Source organism: Syngnathus acus, chromosome 6 (assembly GCF_901709675.1).
Source record: "Syngnathus acus chromosome 6, fSynAcu1.2, whole genome shotgun sequence".
NCBI lineage: Eukaryota > Metazoa > Chordata > Actinopteri > Syngnathiformes > Syngnathidae > Syngnathus > Syngnathus acus.
The window spans coordinates 1832509-1849534 of NC_051092.1; the positions used below are offsets into that span (position 1 = coordinate 1832509).

Here is a 17026-nt window from a genome sequence, read left to right on the forward strand (position 1 = left end):
CAGCTATATTCAGTTGTTTGGTATTGATGGTGACATAACATTGTCATAAACAGACAATGTCCTACTTACAAGAAAGTTTTGAACCTGTGATCATCTTCACTGAATCCACCTGGACCAGCACCGTTTTACAATGGGTGTGACAGGATGACTTTTGCAGGAAGGTGACTAAAGTTCAGCCACTGAAAGTAATCAATCATCCATGTGGTAAATATCACTCCAGATTGCACTCCGTTACATCTAATGGATGAGATGAATGTGAATGACATCTGATTAGAGAAGTCAATCCTTTTATAATGTCATAAACACTTGGAAGACATTTCACCTCCCAACATACAGTAAATGCTGGAATTTTCCCTCCAAAACAAATTTGTACTTTAATTGCATTTTTTCCTCGTTTGTGCAATTTCTATATCAGAGAAAATATTCTCAAAATAAAATATATTAAAAGATCAGGTGTAGAGATATTGTACTTTTTTTTTTTTTTTTTAAATGTATGCTTGCTTCTACCGGTGCACAATTTTGATGAGCGCACAATTCTTGCATCATTATGTTGACAGTAATCTCTTGTTTTCGCTGGGATTACGTTCCGAAAAGAACCCGTGATAGGTGAAATCAGTGAAGTAGAAACCTTTATTTTTTTTACCATTATTATACAGATATAACATTGAAACCAAAGGGCAAAACTTGTTTCAAGAAATCCGCGAAGCAGAGACGCCGTGAAAGGTGAACCGTGATATAGCGAGGGATGATTGGAGGAAGAGTATTTATTTGAATAATGACGTCTATGAAAGTTGTTTATGACTTCATCCACGCCCCCTCGTGCCGATGAGAGCAGTACTTAACGTGTCTCTCAGTTAATGATAGATGTTTGGTGGCGTCTGAATCGAAGAGCACACAATGAGTAAGCCATTAGCTCCGCTTTCCCTTCCGCCTGTTTGTTTCACACTTGTCTCTTGTTTATTCTAAAAGCTTTTTTTTTTTTTTTAAAGGCCTGGAATTGCAATTAATTTGTCCATTTTTTTTCGTGTTTTGCAGAAGATACAAATGATTTGAAACGCAAGAATGGAAGCCTGGTGAATGGAAAGGGAGGTCGAAACAACCATGGCTTTGAAATGGAGGTATGTGATATTTAGGCGAATTGAAAACATGATTTTGTTTATTATTTCATCAAATGTTCTCAGGAGGGTGTCACGGTTGATACGAGCGACGGCACAGAGCAAACGGAGCAGTCGAAAAAGGGAGTGGAGTCGTATCTGAGGTGCGTGGTTCATTTTGGTGCACCACGTTGTGGTTTTTGTATTGATCTTCCTTGTTATACGCATGAACAGATTCGTAAACAATCTGTTTAAATGAATTTGAAAAAAAGTTATAGCACGAGCACGATGCAGAGGATTGTTTACTAATTCGAATTGAACCACCATTTTTTATTTTATTTAATATACTAATTAATTAAACACCTACAGTGATTTTTTTCTGATAAGCTTCTTGTGACAAAATAGCAAGTTGTGTAAAATGGACGAAATCGTTGAACGATTGGCAAAAAAGCTGGTGGTTTCTGGCATGTCAATGTATTCAACAATTTCTACATTTGGGGTTAAAAAAAAACAAAAAAAAAAAAATATATGGTTCAAGGGTATGTGCATTTTTGCAGCCTGAAATTTCTATGCCTAACTTTTTGTGTGTCTGCGTGACTAAAATTGAATCTCCAGAAAGTGGTCAATTAATGCTAATTGGATTTCTTGCGCTTTTTAGACAAATAGCCAAGCCGATAAATGCTGCTGAGGATTACGTGAGAAATCACTCCAAAATCTTCAAGTATACATTGCTGGGCATACTCGGAGCAGGTAGTGTTCTCAAACTTGAAATTCAAACTCGAATGTGTGTCTTTTTAATTGATTCATTTATTTGCTCTGTAGGTTATTTGGCCTACTTCATTACGGCCTGCGTTTTGGATTTCCAGCGGGCCATCGCCTTGGTGGTCATCACCTCTTTGGCTGTTGTGTCCAAGTCGTATGACCTTGTGAAGAAGTACAAGGGCGAGAGCATCAGTCAGTGTTTTAAACCTGGAGTGCGATGCTTCAAATCCAATTTAAGATGGCTGAAATGGTGAGTGGATCTTCAAATAGCTGGCCTGGAGTCCAATTGACGGGGCGTGTCTGTTTCAGGGTCTTCATCGTCATCGCTGTGATCCTGCTGGTGCTGTGGCTCGTGCTCGACACCAGCCAGCGTCCCGAGCAGCTTATTTCCTTCGGAGGTGTGTGCATGTTCCTCCTGCTCACGTTCCTGTGCTCGGCTCACAGGACAGCGGTGAGATTTTATTTTTTTGTACCGATGGATAATTATCATGGCGACCGTTTCGAAATGTGTCTTATCTCCACGCTTATCTCATTGGTGTTTTGCTGAGACCTTGGATATCGCTCGGCCTTGCGCGTGCATTATGCAGAGGGTTTTGCAGTGTTGCTTCCTTGTAAAAACATGATGGTTTTTATGGGGACTTCCTGAGAGATAGCGCGAAACCACCTGTGCGATAAAAAGTGTCATGTTGTCTGTTCAACTTTTAGGTGTCTTGGCGGCCGGTGTTTTGGGGCCTGGGGTTGCAGTTCTGCATCGGACTTTTTGTCATCAGAAGCGAACCTGGACTCGCAGCTTTCCAATGGCTCGGTCGACAAGTGCAGGTACGGTACATTTTTAGGATTGTTGAGGTGAAGAAATTTGAGAACAAAAATGGCGCAGCAACAATGTACACAGACACTACTATAATAAAACAACTCAGCTATTTTTCTCACTCGAATTTTTTTTTTCCTAATTAGAAATGTATCTTCAACCAAATGTTTTGTTAGCCCAATACTTTTTGTTTTGGTTTGTTAAAAATATAGTTGGGTCTTTTCAAGTAACCAATAATCACAACTTTTCATTTGTCACCATTGAAACTAACATTTCAAAACAGCATTCCACCCCAATTGGATATTATTCATCAATGATTGCAGGCCTTTTCTCATACTTGGTAACAACTAATCTTCTTCACCTGTCTGCATTACGTGCTGCTCTTCAACCTTAAGCTCGGGTCATCCTGTTCTCATACACATGTGTGTTCTGATAACTTCTTTTAGGGATGAGTTCCGCTCATTATCTTTATTGAGTCCCATAACTCAGGATTGTAAATGAGAAATTCCGGCGTTAGTATATAATCTGTTTGTATGTTTCAGATTTTCCTGGACTACACCAAAGCCGGTTCATCGTTTGTTTTCGGAGATTTAACCGACGGGATCTTTGCTTTCCAAGTCAGTGGCCGTGCGGATGTTGTGGAAAAACACGTATTTAATTGATAACATGTGAAATGAACACGTGTCTCCACCGGCGTGTTCCTCAGGCGATGCCGATCGTTGTTTTCTTCAGCAGCGTGATGTCCGTGCTTTACTATCTGGGTTTAATGCAGTGGCTCATCCTGAAGGTAAACATTCAGAGCTTGTTAAAGGTCGGCAAGGGTTAAGTGCAAAGTGCTTACGTCAGAGTTCAAACTTTTTTTTTTTTTTTTCAGATCTCATGGGTAATGCAGATAACGATGGGAACCTCTCCCACAGAAACCTTGAGTGTAGCCGGCAATATATTTATTGGCCAGGTAATTGCTCTGTGATTTCACGGTATTAAAAGTATTTTTTTTTACAGTCAACCACGTAACTTCTTTTTTTTTATGTCTATCAGACAGAGGCACCGCTGCTGATTCGTCCCTATTTAAAGGACATGACCAAATCTGAAATTCACGCCGTTATGACTGGTGGATTTGCCACAATTGCAGGCAGCGTCATGGGAGCCTTCATCTCATTCGGGGTAAATCCCAAATAATGTGCACCAAAAAACAGTTTTAAAACTATCTCCACGTTTTAGATCGATGCGTCCTCCTTGATATCAGCCTCGGTCATGGCTGCTCCCTGCGCGCTGGCTTTCTCCAAGCTGTCCTTCCCGGAGACGGAAGAAACCGCCTTCAAGTCGGAGGAGACGGTCAAAGTGGCTTGCGGGTGTGTACGCGTCACGCAGCTCCGTCCTTTGTTGGCTCGTGCTCCTTAACGTGATCAATCCTCAGAGAGGAGCGTAACATTCTGGAGGCAGCCAGCAGCGGAGCGTCGGCTTCCATCGGTTTGGTCGCCAACATCGTGGCCAACCTCATCGCCTTCCTCGCCATCCTCGCTTTCATTAACGAAGCTCTGAGCTGGATGGGAGGCATGGTGGGATACCCCGAGGTCACCTTTCAGGTACGCGAGAACGACCGTCCACCCGATTATTAGGTACACCTGCTAATGGGGTTTCCCCCATTTGTTCCAGTTAATGTGCTCGTACGTTTTCATGCCCCTGGCCTTTATGATGGGAGTGCCGTTCGAGGAGAGTTTTATCGTGGCCGAGCTGATCGGCATTAAGTTTTTCCTCAACGAATTTGTGGCCTATGAGAAATTATCCAAGCTGAAGACCAACAGAATCAACGGACTGGATGCGGTCATCGGCGGGGAAAGGCAGTGGATTTCGGTGAGTCCATGCATTTTATTAGGTACCCCGCATCTTTTCCAGTCTGTTTTTTTAAATGCAAAAATCTTGTTCTTGCAGGTCCGATCGGAAATAATCTCCACCTACGCTCTGTGTGGTTTTGCCAATTTTAGTTCCCTTGGCATTATGATTGGTGGCCTCGGTGAGTAGTACCCCATCATCCATTTTTAAATTTTTTTTTTCAAATCATGCACCAGTATCCTGTCGCTTTACTGATTTTTGACACAGAGCATTTTCCTCTTACCAAAGCCTCTATATGCCCATCTAGAAGAGCTGATGTCTCGGCTCTGGTGTTGCGATCCTTAATCACGGCCACGTGCGTCTCGCTCGTCAACGCTTGCGTCGCGGGTAGGTACATTTCAGCTTCTTGAGAAATCAGCCTCGTTCTTACGTTTTTTTTTTTTACCTCCTCCAAGGGATTCTGTTCGTTCCTCAGTTGGACTGTGTGGAGTTGTTCAGAGAATCTGTTTTCAACGCCACAGATGTGAACGTGCAGACTTGCTGCATGGACCTATTTGGAAGGTAGGCGTTGACTTTGGAGCCAAGCGGAGACCGAGACTGACTTTTTTTTTTTTCTCAGTGCTGTCAACAACGGGAGCATCTCATTCGAGGGTTCGTGGAGCACGGTGAAAAACGCCACGGTGTATTTGGCCAATTGTTGCCAGTGCTGCGGTGTGTCTCAGGAGGCGCTTTGTTTGTAAACGAAGACCTTTTATATCCTTTTGTAGCCACGTTTGTACAAATGTAAAGACTGTTGGGAAAAGCAGAAACTATTTTCTTAAGTTGACCTTCTGGAATTCAATATGAGAGTTTAGGTAACATGATTGGCGTCTTTTTAGCCAATTAAAAATCTTTCTGTATTGGCGCATGTTTAGGAGGGAAAGTGGATGGGAATCATTTCAAAAAGAATGTTTGGCATAAACATTAGAAATCAAGATATTGATTTAGAAGTGTATTGCATACTGGAATATGTTTTAAAACAGGTGTATAGTATTCACTGTCATGTATTATATTGTAAATGAATTAAGAAGTTGAATTTGATAGATTGTTGAATGTTTAAAAAAAACAACTTTAGGAAACTTTTAGTCCTCCGCTGTTTGAGTGTAAATAGCAAAAAAATTCAAGTTGTAATTTTTGAATGGATTATTATTCATAGGTATGCACAAAATGGCTGTATAGAATATCTTACTCCAAAATAAATGGTTTAGATTTTTATTAAAAATACAAAATATATTCGTTTGACATGATGTAACAATAAACGTACATTGCTCGGACCCATTTGGGCCAATTACAACTTTTTGTCCTTTAGTCAGCAAAGACTGAAATACAGGAACTATCCGGTGCTGTGTTTCCTTATTTTTCTTCCCATGCAAGTGAAAAAGTGAAATCATTTTTTTAAGCCAGCTGCTGACTTGCAGTGACCATTAACCAAGAACCAAATCCCTGATGAATCCATGCTAATTCTGCTTGGAATTTTAAATTATGAACTAAAGTGAAAGATATCAAATGTCACTGTTTTAAGCCTGCATACTCCCAGCTTTTATAAAAAAAAAATTCAATCCAAGTAGGTTGTACTTTGCATAGAGAGCGAAAACCTGAGTGTGCTCGTTTACCTACTTTGCCCAACGCGTCCATGGGTCGGCTCCAGATAACAGCATAATGCTGAATCGGGAGCTTTTAGGTTACAGCTGCCAATGTATGTTTGCGTGGCATAGAGCTGCACGGTTAAAATGGCAGAAAGAATCACGTGACCGATTGTTTAAAGCAAGCAGACTGAAGAAACAAACAGAATTATTATTTCTCTGCACACATATACACTCACTTGGCACAATATTAGGTATGCCTGCACCTGAGAATATTTTATTTGAATCATTAAACATTTACACAAACTGACTGGTTTTAAATATCCATCATGTATATAAATCTATAAATAATTGTTAAACGAACACATCAACGTGGCTCAAGAGATTGTGCAGGTGTACCTAATGAAGCGTCCTGACTTTTCATTGGGCTTGTATTGAACAGCCCAAGCTCAGATTTGCTGTGCACTTTTTTTTTTTTTCTTTTTCAAGTTGTGCTAAAAGTATAAAGGACACATTTGGCATCACAGATGAACATGCAACTTTTGTCACCAAACAAGGACATTTCAAACAGCCATCTCTCTTTCTCGATCAAAAAAAAGAGCACATCTCAAGATTAGTCATATGTACTGCTGAGAGTCCACACATGGAACTGATAAGACTCTTGAGGCACGTGTTTCTGATAATTCAGTCGTGTAACGTCAACTCTAACGAGGCCCCGTGAGGAAGCGCACTTTCACTTCTGCACGTCTTTTCGTTTTGATAGCAACAAACTCCTATTCTATTAAAAAGGAAACATCTAAGACACTCCCCTACCTCATTTCAAGAGCGTCAGTAGTTTCTGCAGGTTTGACTTTGCCGTCCGACTCGTTGTCCTCAGTCTCCTGGACTTTCCGGGTCACCTTTGGGCTTACGTTGGCCTTCCTGGCCATTTGAGGGCTGTGTCCTTTACGGTGCGGCTGCGGGCTGCCGGAACCTGTTGACAACTTGCGGTTAAGCAAAGGGCTCCTGGAGACCTTCACCTTGGTGCTCTGTTGCTGCTCCTGAGTCTTGAGCGGGCGCAGGCCGAGAAGTCCGCAGTAGTAGTTGCACTGGTGGACCGTTGGGAACTGTTCTAAAATTTCTGAAGAGCTTCGGTCTGTCAGGCCTTGGTAGCTGAAATACAGTGATGGAGCACTTTTATGGCGTCCATCTTTGTAGCAAGCAACCCAAACCAACTTGAGTATCATACGAACCCTTTTGTCTTGGTCGCCACTCTAATATTCGTAATCTTTGTTTCAACACCTGTAAAAAAAACAAGGACATCATAGAATCACATTTTTGCGAAGAAAAAAAAAACATCTTTATATTTTGTTTGTTCGCCTGTGAAAAACATGCATGCTTGGTTGATAGAACACTTTAAATTGTCTACAGGTGAAAGTTCCTATTTGTTTTGTTTTTAATCTACATTTCTATCTAAACTATACGGGACAGAAAAATGAAAAGCTCCTTCACATCACTGGCGGAGCTAGGGGGGGGCTGCAGGGCCACTGCCCCCCCCACCCCGAGATATTCTTGTTGACCAACTTCAGCTTTTTAGCCGTTCCAAATCCAATCCTTTTACCCAACCTTAGGTGAACGTAACCCAATCTGCTAAAAATGCACAGCTACCTAGCGAGTAGCATTTTTTTTTTACCTTCCATGCGGGTGATGAGTAAATTGCCATGCGTCCACTGGTGAATCCAGTGCTGGAAGGTGCTGCATTTCTGTTCCATCTCAGAAGCACTTTGCGTAACCAGGCAGCCTTTAGCATCCATCACACAGTACTTGAGGAAGATCTCCCCCAGGTCAACTTCCACTGTGGCGTACGGTACAGAGTTGGCGGGTCGATACATCAGGTATTGAGGGAGGACTCTGAAGGCACATCGCACAAAGTATGCTTACAAGAACTTAAATCAGCAACTTATTCGGGCTAGTTGTGACTCACTCTAGTGAAAGGCCAAAGTTTTCGATGACTCTAGCTTCAGCTGCAAATATCTTACAATATTCTCGGATCATATTCTGAATTTTGCATTCCTGGCAGGAAAAGTCAAATAAGAGCAATGTGAGGTTTATTAAAAGCGATTTAACGTCCAAACGTTTTCTTTCACTTACTTGCTTGGTCATTTCGAGATTTCTTTCAATGAGGTTGTTATCCTGCTTGGTCCCGTAGGCGATTGGGTTAGGAACCTTGATGATACATGTGCTCCCGGACTCATAGACAGGATTTAGACCGTAGATGACTTTCACTCTGCTGGCTTTATGGCCGCAACCCTCGCCGAGGTTCGCCATCTCGGTCACGATGCGGCCAAAGTACTTGTCGCCCCAGTTGCCGGAATTGGCCAGGCCTTTGGTGAACACCAGTGGTGTCATCTCGATCTCCTCTCCAACTACAGAAATTATTACAAAGTGGGAATCATTAAGAAAAAGGGCTGGAGAGCAAAACCAGAGTCTGGATTCGAACCTCAGATCTTTAAGGTCCACCATGCAGTCTACCTCTAATTCCATTTCTATCTAGCTTGGTCAGTTTGTATGTTATACCAGAACAATAGTTACCTTCCAAATCATCTCTGAGAAGGATATCAGACATAACTGTAAAACAAAAATGGAACGTTTCAGAAAACCAATGACTTCATTGACTAGATTTAGGGTTCAAACTCTTACTATCTACGCTGAGGAGGAAATCTGTGGTGTCCGTGCCGTACTCGTTCTGGATGGTGCAGCCGTACACGCCGCAGTCTTGGCTCGCGGCCAGAACGATAGCAAGCGCCACTTGAGTTTCATCCCCTGCACTTCAAGACAACGTGCGTAAACATCAGCCCGCAGAAACAGTTGGTGGCTAGCTAAGGACACAAGGTGGCGCTATAACACAGAGGGCTGTTATGTATGGCAACACGCATGATTGTGTCATATTACAGTTCATGCGTCTAGCCAGTTTCCGTGTCACAGCTGTGAGCTTGACGGTCACATGAGCTGTAAATCCACGCACTGAGAATATGAGAATGACAGAAGGCCACGGGGTTCTCGCTGAGTATACAAATCCTCTTCCTAATCCTTGTAGAATTTTTTTTTTGTATCAGTACAGTTTTATGGCCAGTCATGCTGTCCGTGTAGCCCCTCGAATAATAACACAGAGATGCCAACAACTTGGCTATGACGTGTGCGAGGTGGCAATGACGTCCATCTACCTTCTGTTGACCTCCAGTATTTCCTCTTCGTCCCTGAACCATTTAATCGTGGAGTCGGAGAGAACATTGAAAAACTGGCACCACAACTTAAGATGTCCGGAGGCATCTGGGAAAGGCTCCCCTCTGATCTTACGGATGACCTGTGGAGCTGTTGGCACATGGCCGCAAAAGTAAACATACACACCACTGAACAAGCCTGGAATGGAATCATCGTGTTAGCTTGCAAGCTAACATGCTAGGGCCTAGCCGTAAAAACTGTTGCCGTTGCGCTGAACGACCAAAGTTCTTACCTTTCAGTGGGTCCAACTTCTTTTCAGCAACTTTCTCCTCTTTACCAGCTTTGGTCGTCTCCTGTTTGGGCGGATCCTCCACCGCTTTGGGTACCTCTAACGTGGCCTTCCTGCGATTCATTAGAGGTGAGCGCCTCTCCATTGGAGGGGTGTTTTGTCCCACGGGAGCTTGAAGCAAAGCTGCTCTGCGAGCCTGGCTGGGTGACAAGTAGGGGGTCTCCTTCTTTTGACCTTCAAGAGCAACAACACCTGCATCCGCATCCTCTTTAGGTTTCGGGATGAAGATTTTGCGGCGGGCTCCCGAGGCCAACTCCTCGGGCGTGGCGGAGCGTATAAGTGAAAGACTGTCCCTTCGTTTCAATCTCGGGCTGCTTTCGCAGGACAACGATGATGTGGGCGTTAAGGACGTCGGGGTCGAGCCGCCGCTCGTGTCTTCATCCGCCTTATCGCTCTGACGGTCATCCACTGTGATGACGGGGACCGTCATTCCAGCATCATTCTCGAGCTCCGCGGCGACTTTGGACATATATTTACGGATACTGCCGGGACTGAGGGATGGGTGAGTTGGGGGTTTGTGTGTGAGTCTCTCAACAGGGGCTTTAGTTCTGAGAAAGTCCTCAATGGTTACAGAAGTGTCAATTTTAGCCTGTTTTAAGGGTTTGGCCTTCAGGATTTCAAAGGAACTATTGTCCTCTGTGGTTCTACTTAATGGGTGGTTGCTATCATTCCTCTTCGGTTGTGCAGTTTCATTTGGCAAAGAAGACAAGTTCTCTGTTAACTTTTGATCTGTCGTTTCTTGAGTTTTTTCACACAGTTCTGTGGTGGTGCCAAGCTGTTTTACAGCCTGTGTGACCACCAAAGTTTCAGTTTCTCTCCACTCACTGGCAATGGGCTTCCTCAGTTCACTCTCATTCTCGTGACAAGTGACAGATATTGGCGGTACCACAAACAAAGGCACATTCGACATTTCTAAAGGCTGTGGAGAATCTGGAATATGCGTGTTTCGCAATTTATGATCTTCCTTGTCATCGCTGCAGGAAATATTTATTTGGGGAATAGTTGTGGAGTTGACCAGCTGACTACCTTTCATGCTAGCCGCAATTATTTCCGTCTTGCTGTCTAACTGCTCGAGATCCGTCGCAACATCCGAGGCTGATGGCTTATTATGATCCAGAAGTTTCTGGTTTGTTAACAAAACAGAAGAATCAATCATATCCCGGCCGATAGGTTGCGGTTTTAAATGTTTTTCTAAAATACTTGGCTCTGATTCTAGCTTTTTGAGTGCTAGCATAGTTAGCGGTAGAGTAAAGTGCTTGGCTTGAGGCTCTGTTATTTCAACTCTTGGGACAGCAATGTGTTCTGTTGCGCTTCTCGGTTCTTTGACATCTGACCCGAGTGGAACTTTTTCTGACAGACTTTGTTGTTTTGCAGTACGGTCTTTAGGCACCATGTTTGAATTTTCTTCCAAAAGACTTAATTTAGCTTCCTTATTGTCTTTCTTGTCTGCAACTGACTCCTTGTTTGGCTCATTTACTACCGCTAGTGGGTTTTTTTCTATTTCTGAAACTTTGTTGTTAGTTTCAATCGGTGGCACTTGGTCTTTAAGATTGCTCCGATTTTCTTTTCTATCTGTAAGTCGAGCATCAGTGACTCCTTCCTTTCTCATACCTTCAAACTCCTGGCTTCTAACACTCTGGTTTGGGTTTTCTTCTGCGAAAGCAGGTGTGCATTCAGACCACATTTTTAGGTCAACCACTTTGGGGGATGCAGCAGGCAGAAATTCAACATTCATTTCCTGAGTCAGCGAAACACTTTTGGTGTCCTGTTTTGAGAAATGGCTCTGTGAACTGCTTGATTCCATATCAGAGATAAGAGTCTGATTGAGTGCTTTGATTTTCACCGTCTCTTCCAACAAAGGTGGTGTTAGTATATCAGGACGGGGTAGATGTGTTCGTTTTTTATCAGTATTGGAAGAGTTGTTTATTTCTTTGTGAGGTTTGCTCACTTTCTGTGTCGGTTGAGTTATTACAGCCACCTTGGGTTTGTTTGTATCAGGATGTGGTTCTTCCTTGTATTTCTCTTCAGTGCCCACAGATAATTTCTTGGTACGAGAGTTCACATCTTTGTCAGATCTACCCACCTTTGGTGAAGGCTGAGTAATTACAGCCACTTTGGGTTTTATATCCGCACGAGGTTCTTCCTTTAATTTCTCTTCAGTTGCCACACAGAATTTCTTGGTAGGGTAGTTTGCATCTTTGTCAGGTTTTCCTTTTTCTGACAAAGGCGCCGTTAATACAGCCACCTTGGTTTTGTTGATATTGGGTTGGGGTAGCTCCTTGAATTTTTCTTCTGTTTCCACACATAATTTCTTGGGAGGGTAGTTGACCTCTTTGTCGGGTTTACCCTTTTCCAGCAAAGTCGGTGTTAATCCAGCCAACTCGGGTTTGTTTATATTTTGATGAGGTGGATCTTTTAATGTCACTTTATTTTCCACACATAATTTCTTGAAAGGTTTGTTCACCTCTTTGTCAGGTTTATTGTCTTTAGCCATCTTTTCAACACCTATCTCTCCCCGTTGCAAAGCCTCAGCGGGGATCACACAAAGGTGACTCGTGACCGGAGCTGAGATAACACCGGGAGGCGGCGCTTGGTTATCAAAGTTGGACGGCGGAAGGAAACTTTGGCTGTGTGGGAAACGAGGCTTATCGTCTTTTGTTGAAGATGCAGGGTGACAAGGTTGTGGTAAAGTTACCGGGGTATCTAGACATTTGTCTTCAGCCTAAAGGAAATCAAAAAGTGGTGTGTTTTATCAATCAATTCAACTAATTGATGAATACATCACCTTAAAAATACTATGTTAGCACTTTCAATGAAAGGGAAGTGGTGTCGTATTCAGACTAAAAATAAAGCTTTGGAAGTTGAGTGTCAACACAGCAATTGATTGCGCTAAAATCATGTGAGCAAACAAAGATAAGGGATTCGACTTTCTCCACTCAGTCAGCAGTGAGGTTTTCTATCAAAGTGTCACCAAAACAAACGGTACAGTTGGGTCCACTTTGAACCCGATGACTTCAGTTCCTCTTTCCGCGTGTCACATGTCAATAGCTGTCAGCGCTCCTGTAAACATTAGCGCCTAGCATTCTCCGCTAATAGTTTTCAGATATTATAATTTGTGCTCCTCCATCACTTAATATAGCTATTAAACCACTTTTAAATCAAATGTGGGTGATCAAAGAGAGTCATAATTCATTCGAATGACTTGAATACACGCAAGCTCAAACGCGAGGTCGGCCATTGAAAGGCAAATACCCGTTGCTATGCTAGCTGCAACGACATGGATCATAGCTCCATATTCTTCGCATATGCTAACCAATTCCGATTCGAGAAACATCGCCTTCCTGTCGTCTACATGAGGGTTTATTCTTAGTCGCTCCTTCTCCTGCTGAGACCTGCCACAAAAGTCACTCGACTAGCCCTCAGACACGTCGTACAAAGCCTCGGCGTAACGTGAGAACAGCCGTTGACGTTCAGGTTTCAGCAAGCCCTCTGACGCACTCCTGTCTCACTCATTGCCCGGCCTATCTTACAGCGAGCCGTGAAGATACACAACATCCCCCACCCCCACATCTAGCGATCTACTTTTATGGTTCCTCATTTCTTTAATGTGCGCCTGCTTGGTGATGCCAGAGCGGCAAAAGCTGTTTCCGTTGGGCAGGCTGAGTCATTGCTGCTGTCATGGCTGTTGGGATTGTCTGACTGACACACCTCCGTGTAACATCCACCTAAATTCTTTTGGTCCTAGAACTTGTTTTGTTGTTGTTAATCACCAGCCAAAGCTCCAAATCAATTTCGTAGTTAAGGAGTTCACTCTTCCGGGCCTCGAATGCATTCACTATCGTGTCGGGCAAATGCTAAAAATAACTCTCAAGTCAAGTGGCAACCAGCTGCTTTTCAAGACCTCGGTACATACCTCTGGAAGAACTTGAAGAGCGGACAGTGGTGTTTGTTGGCCTGGACGGCTGATCTTTTCACCTGCTGATACCTCCATGTTCTCCACCAGAACCGCAGCCTCCTGATTACTTTGTCCACTAGGCTCTTTTGGGCTCCCGAGGGCAATCATTGTTGACATTCCACCTTCAACTTTATTGTCTTGTGCCTTGGAGAGTTTATTTGACGGTTGGTTTACATCCACAGATTTTGAAGGCTCTTTTGGCTCATCGGTTTCCATCGGTACAACTTGGTCCGTGTGAGCTTTGTCCACCTCCGCCCGATGCTTCTTGGATAGTCGATATGACGGCGGTGTTTGTGATTGTGTCGATTTAGGCTGGACGGACTTAGGAAGGTGGTCATGTTCCTTCTCTTTGTTTTCAATGTTTTCATGAGAATCCTTCTTCCCCTTCCCAAAGAGGAAATCTTTGACCGTGTGCAACATGGAGGAGAAGGATGACTGAACGTTATGATGCTCATGATCCTTCAGAGTCTTTCTGTGATGTTTCGGGTGCTCTGTCGGATGTGATGCCTCTTTCTCCCTTTCTGAGACTAAATCTTGCTCTCTCTCTTCCTTCTCGACTTGCAACTTCTCAAGTCTTCCTTCGTTCTCTACACTGGCATTTTCGATACCTACGTCCTGTGGATTTTCCAGTTGAGATGGGTTGTCGCTCTCTTCGGGTGTTTGTCTGTGAGTTTCGGATAAAAATTGTGCCAGACTGATTCCACCGTCATAGCAGTTTACACCTCCATTTGTTATCGTAAGGCCTCTGCTGCTGTTGCTGCCGTTTGCGGCGGTGTTAACGCCGCCGCCGTCGGTAATCTTTAGTTTCTTTTTGGCCACGAGTTCCTCAGGGGCCGGTATGTCCTTCTCCAGACTTTTGTCCAAAGGTATTGCAGAGGCTATTTCTTTGACGTCATTGGCAGCAGAGCGCAGCTGCGCCACAAATGCAGGCTCATTAACCGCCTGGCTCGGTTCTGCTGGCGGAACTGGACGTTTTCTCGGAGGTGCCTCGGGACTAACACGTGGTCCTTCTGTGGGAATATTGTCTCTGACCCCCTTCTTGTTCTGTTCTTCCAAGTCTTTACGTTTCTTCTCGGCTTTTTGCTTCAGCTTGCCGAAGAATCTCTGGTGGATCTTAAACTCGCTCATGGTGCCCACTTCCAATACCCCCGAGCAGGAGACGATACCTTTGCTATTGCTCGCTGACACCTGATAGATAGCCGCGTCATCCAATGTGCAACTGAAAAAGGAAATACTCATTACATAAATCTGCGGTCATTTAAAAAGACTTCTCATTTGATAATTGTGCGTCACATACTTGTAAATATGCAGGGTGTGTGTTTTCCCATTTTTGTGGATCTCATATTTTGGCAGTCCGCAATAACGGTCCATTTCCATATCATCCTTATACCATTTCAGTTCCGGAGCTGGATAACCTTTAATAAATCAGCAGTTCAGAAGAATGGATGGATGTAAAACGACATATGAAGGTTTTCAAAATGGACGTACCTGATACAACACAAGTGAACTTGACGTTACAGTTCTCCGATACAGCCTTGGACTTTAAGGTGGTCTCAAAGCACGGTTGCACGTCCTCGGTAAGCTGAGCCATAACAGTGCACAACGTACTCCTACAAGGACGCAAAAAAAGTTTTCGCTCCTGTAGCACATCAGAGGCTTCCTCACACTGTTGCAGCACATTTCATTTTCTTTAAAGGAAATTTGTTAATGGACATTCCTGGTAGTGGAGAGAGTTGGACAGAGAGATTTTTTGGGACACCCAGGAAAACAGAAATAGCAAACGCAACATTAAAACCGATGTTGGTCACTGAGACTTAATGCAAGGCTGGACAAAACTCGCTGTTAAGACTCATGTTGGTTTCATTCTTGGGGTACACCAGATTGTGTGGTTAAGATGTTAATTTGGAGGAACGTTTGAAAAGTACGTATATTACCTCGTTGGCCCGTAGCGAGAATACCTTGAATAGCTAGTTAGAGAAGAGGCAAATGCAAGGTTGTTAATGAATAACCGAGAGTTTTATAATGGAACTCATTGATAAAAAGTAAGCATTTGATGTCTCCCCTCTTCAACAAAACCAATTTGCATTGTTGCGCTTGGTTTTATTTTGTGTTAATTTGTACGTAGATGTTTTATCTTTACCGCTATGCACTACAAAATGTCACAATGTGCGGATTCAAAATGCCTACCTGTTTTCTGGCCTAACATTTGAGAGATAATTATTGCGGCTTTCAGTGCGGCCATTTGAAGAGCTGCTCTCCTCTTCACCAAAGCTGCTGGTTCGCCCATTGGCAGAAAAAGAGCGAGTCATCGGCCTCCTGGACGTCATTGTGCCTTGAGGTAATTCACCAAAAATGCAAAATCCACTCAACTTTAACCACCCCTACAAAATGGTTAGGAAAAACAACCTTGAGTCACGTCCTCAAGCTGGATCCTAGTTGAATTTTGTTATTCATAGAAAAGCCCCTAAAAATGGAGAAGACAGTTCATTTATATTTATATTCATGGTTGAATTACATTAATGATTGATCATACACTGCTCAATCCATGCTTGTCCTTTCTAACCAGTCAAAGTACTCGCATTGGAAATAGTTAAAAATAGTTTGAGCTATCAAATTGTAACCAAAGACAAGCGCAAAACAACGTTTCTTAAATTGACAATTCCCATGTCGGCGTCCAAATACACACAATGAACGATCCAACTTACCTTTGTAATGTTGTCTGAGTTTCTTTGGAGCTTGTGTCTGTGAAGAAAACTTCTGGTCCGGACCTTCCTATCATAGGCGTGCATGTGTTGCCAGCAAGAGCCTATTTTTAGCGGGGCCCACAAATAGGTGCAAGAGCACATCGGATTTTCCAAAACTGAACTTCGGACTAAACAATGAAGTGTTGTGAACAGGCTCTAAAAGAAGTGATGAAGAGAATCTGCTCTAGGGCAAATACTGCGCAAGACTTTGAAAACATGTTTGTTGGAGAAAAGGATCAGGATGGATGCGGGTGGCCAATGACGTAAGTTGTACCCGTGTTTTGCAACACATCATGTCATGCAGCTTGAATTTCATATCAATAAGGCAAACAAATAAAAATGTCAGGCACAACTCATTGGCTTTGGGTTAGAGCAGGGGTGTCAAACTCCTTTTTTTGGCGGGCCGCATTGTAGTCATAGCTTCTTTCGGAGGGCCATTATGACTGTCAACCCAAATAAATGTATGAGCACCTCATATTATATACAGTAAAAGCTACAAAACAATCTGACAAATAACTCGTTTTCAAATCAGACAAGTAAAAACTGGTCAAATATTTAAAAAAAAACTGATATTATTAAAAGTGAAGACAATTTGCAATTCTAGTCATGACACACGAATTTGATGGACAATTTGTCTTCGCGGGCCACATCAAATGAT

The 17026-nt window shown here is 43.1% G+C and overlaps 2 protein-coding genes across 3 annotated transcripts; one reads left to right on the forward strand and one right to left on the reverse strand.

Moving 5' to 3' along the window:
• The first annotated feature begins 816 nt into the window (after positions 1-816).
• slc28a1 (solute carrier family 28 member 1) lies at positions 817-5602 on the forward strand. Of its 2 annotated transcripts, XM_037255430.1 has the most exons (18): positions 883-901; positions 1036-1118; positions 1182-1258; positions 1753-1844; positions 1917-2106; positions 2166-2307; positions 2562-2675; positions 3207-3281; positions 3371-3451; positions 3539-3619; positions 3703-3828; positions 3886-4016; positions 4082-4250; positions 4321-4518; positions 4597-4678; positions 4786-4884; positions 4953-5058; positions 5117-5602. In XM_037255430.1, exons 1-18 carry the CDS (start codon positions 898-900, stop codon positions 5235-5237), a joined length of 1971 nt encoding a protein of 656 aa, XP_037111325.1. In that variant the 5' UTR covers positions 883-897; the 3' UTR covers positions 5238-5602. The 2 variants fall into 2 exon arrangements, with proteins under 2 accessions (XP_037111326.1, XP_037111325.1); XM_037255431.1 differs by lacking the exon at positions 5117-5602 and having other exon boundaries at positions 817-901; positions 4805-4884.
• Positions 5603-6544: 942 nt separating this feature from the next.
• Positions 6545-16571, reverse strand: alpk3a (alpha-kinase 3a). The gene is made up of 14 exons (XM_037255426.1): positions 16330-16571; positions 15812-16088; positions 15113-15234; positions 14922-15039; positions 13583-14843; positions 9613-12391; positions 9323-9470; positions 8799-8926; positions 8691-8726; positions 8250-8524; positions 8083-8171; positions 7792-8009; positions 7352-7400; positions 6545-7271 (listed from the first exon to the last, which is right to left on the reverse strand). Exons 2-14 carry the CDS (start codon positions 15949-15951, stop codon positions 6929-6931), a joined length of 5706 nt encoding a protein of 1901 aa, XP_037111321.1. The 5' UTR covers positions 15952-16088; positions 16330-16571; the 3' UTR covers positions 6545-6928.
• Positions 16572-17026: the final 455 nt, after the last annotated feature.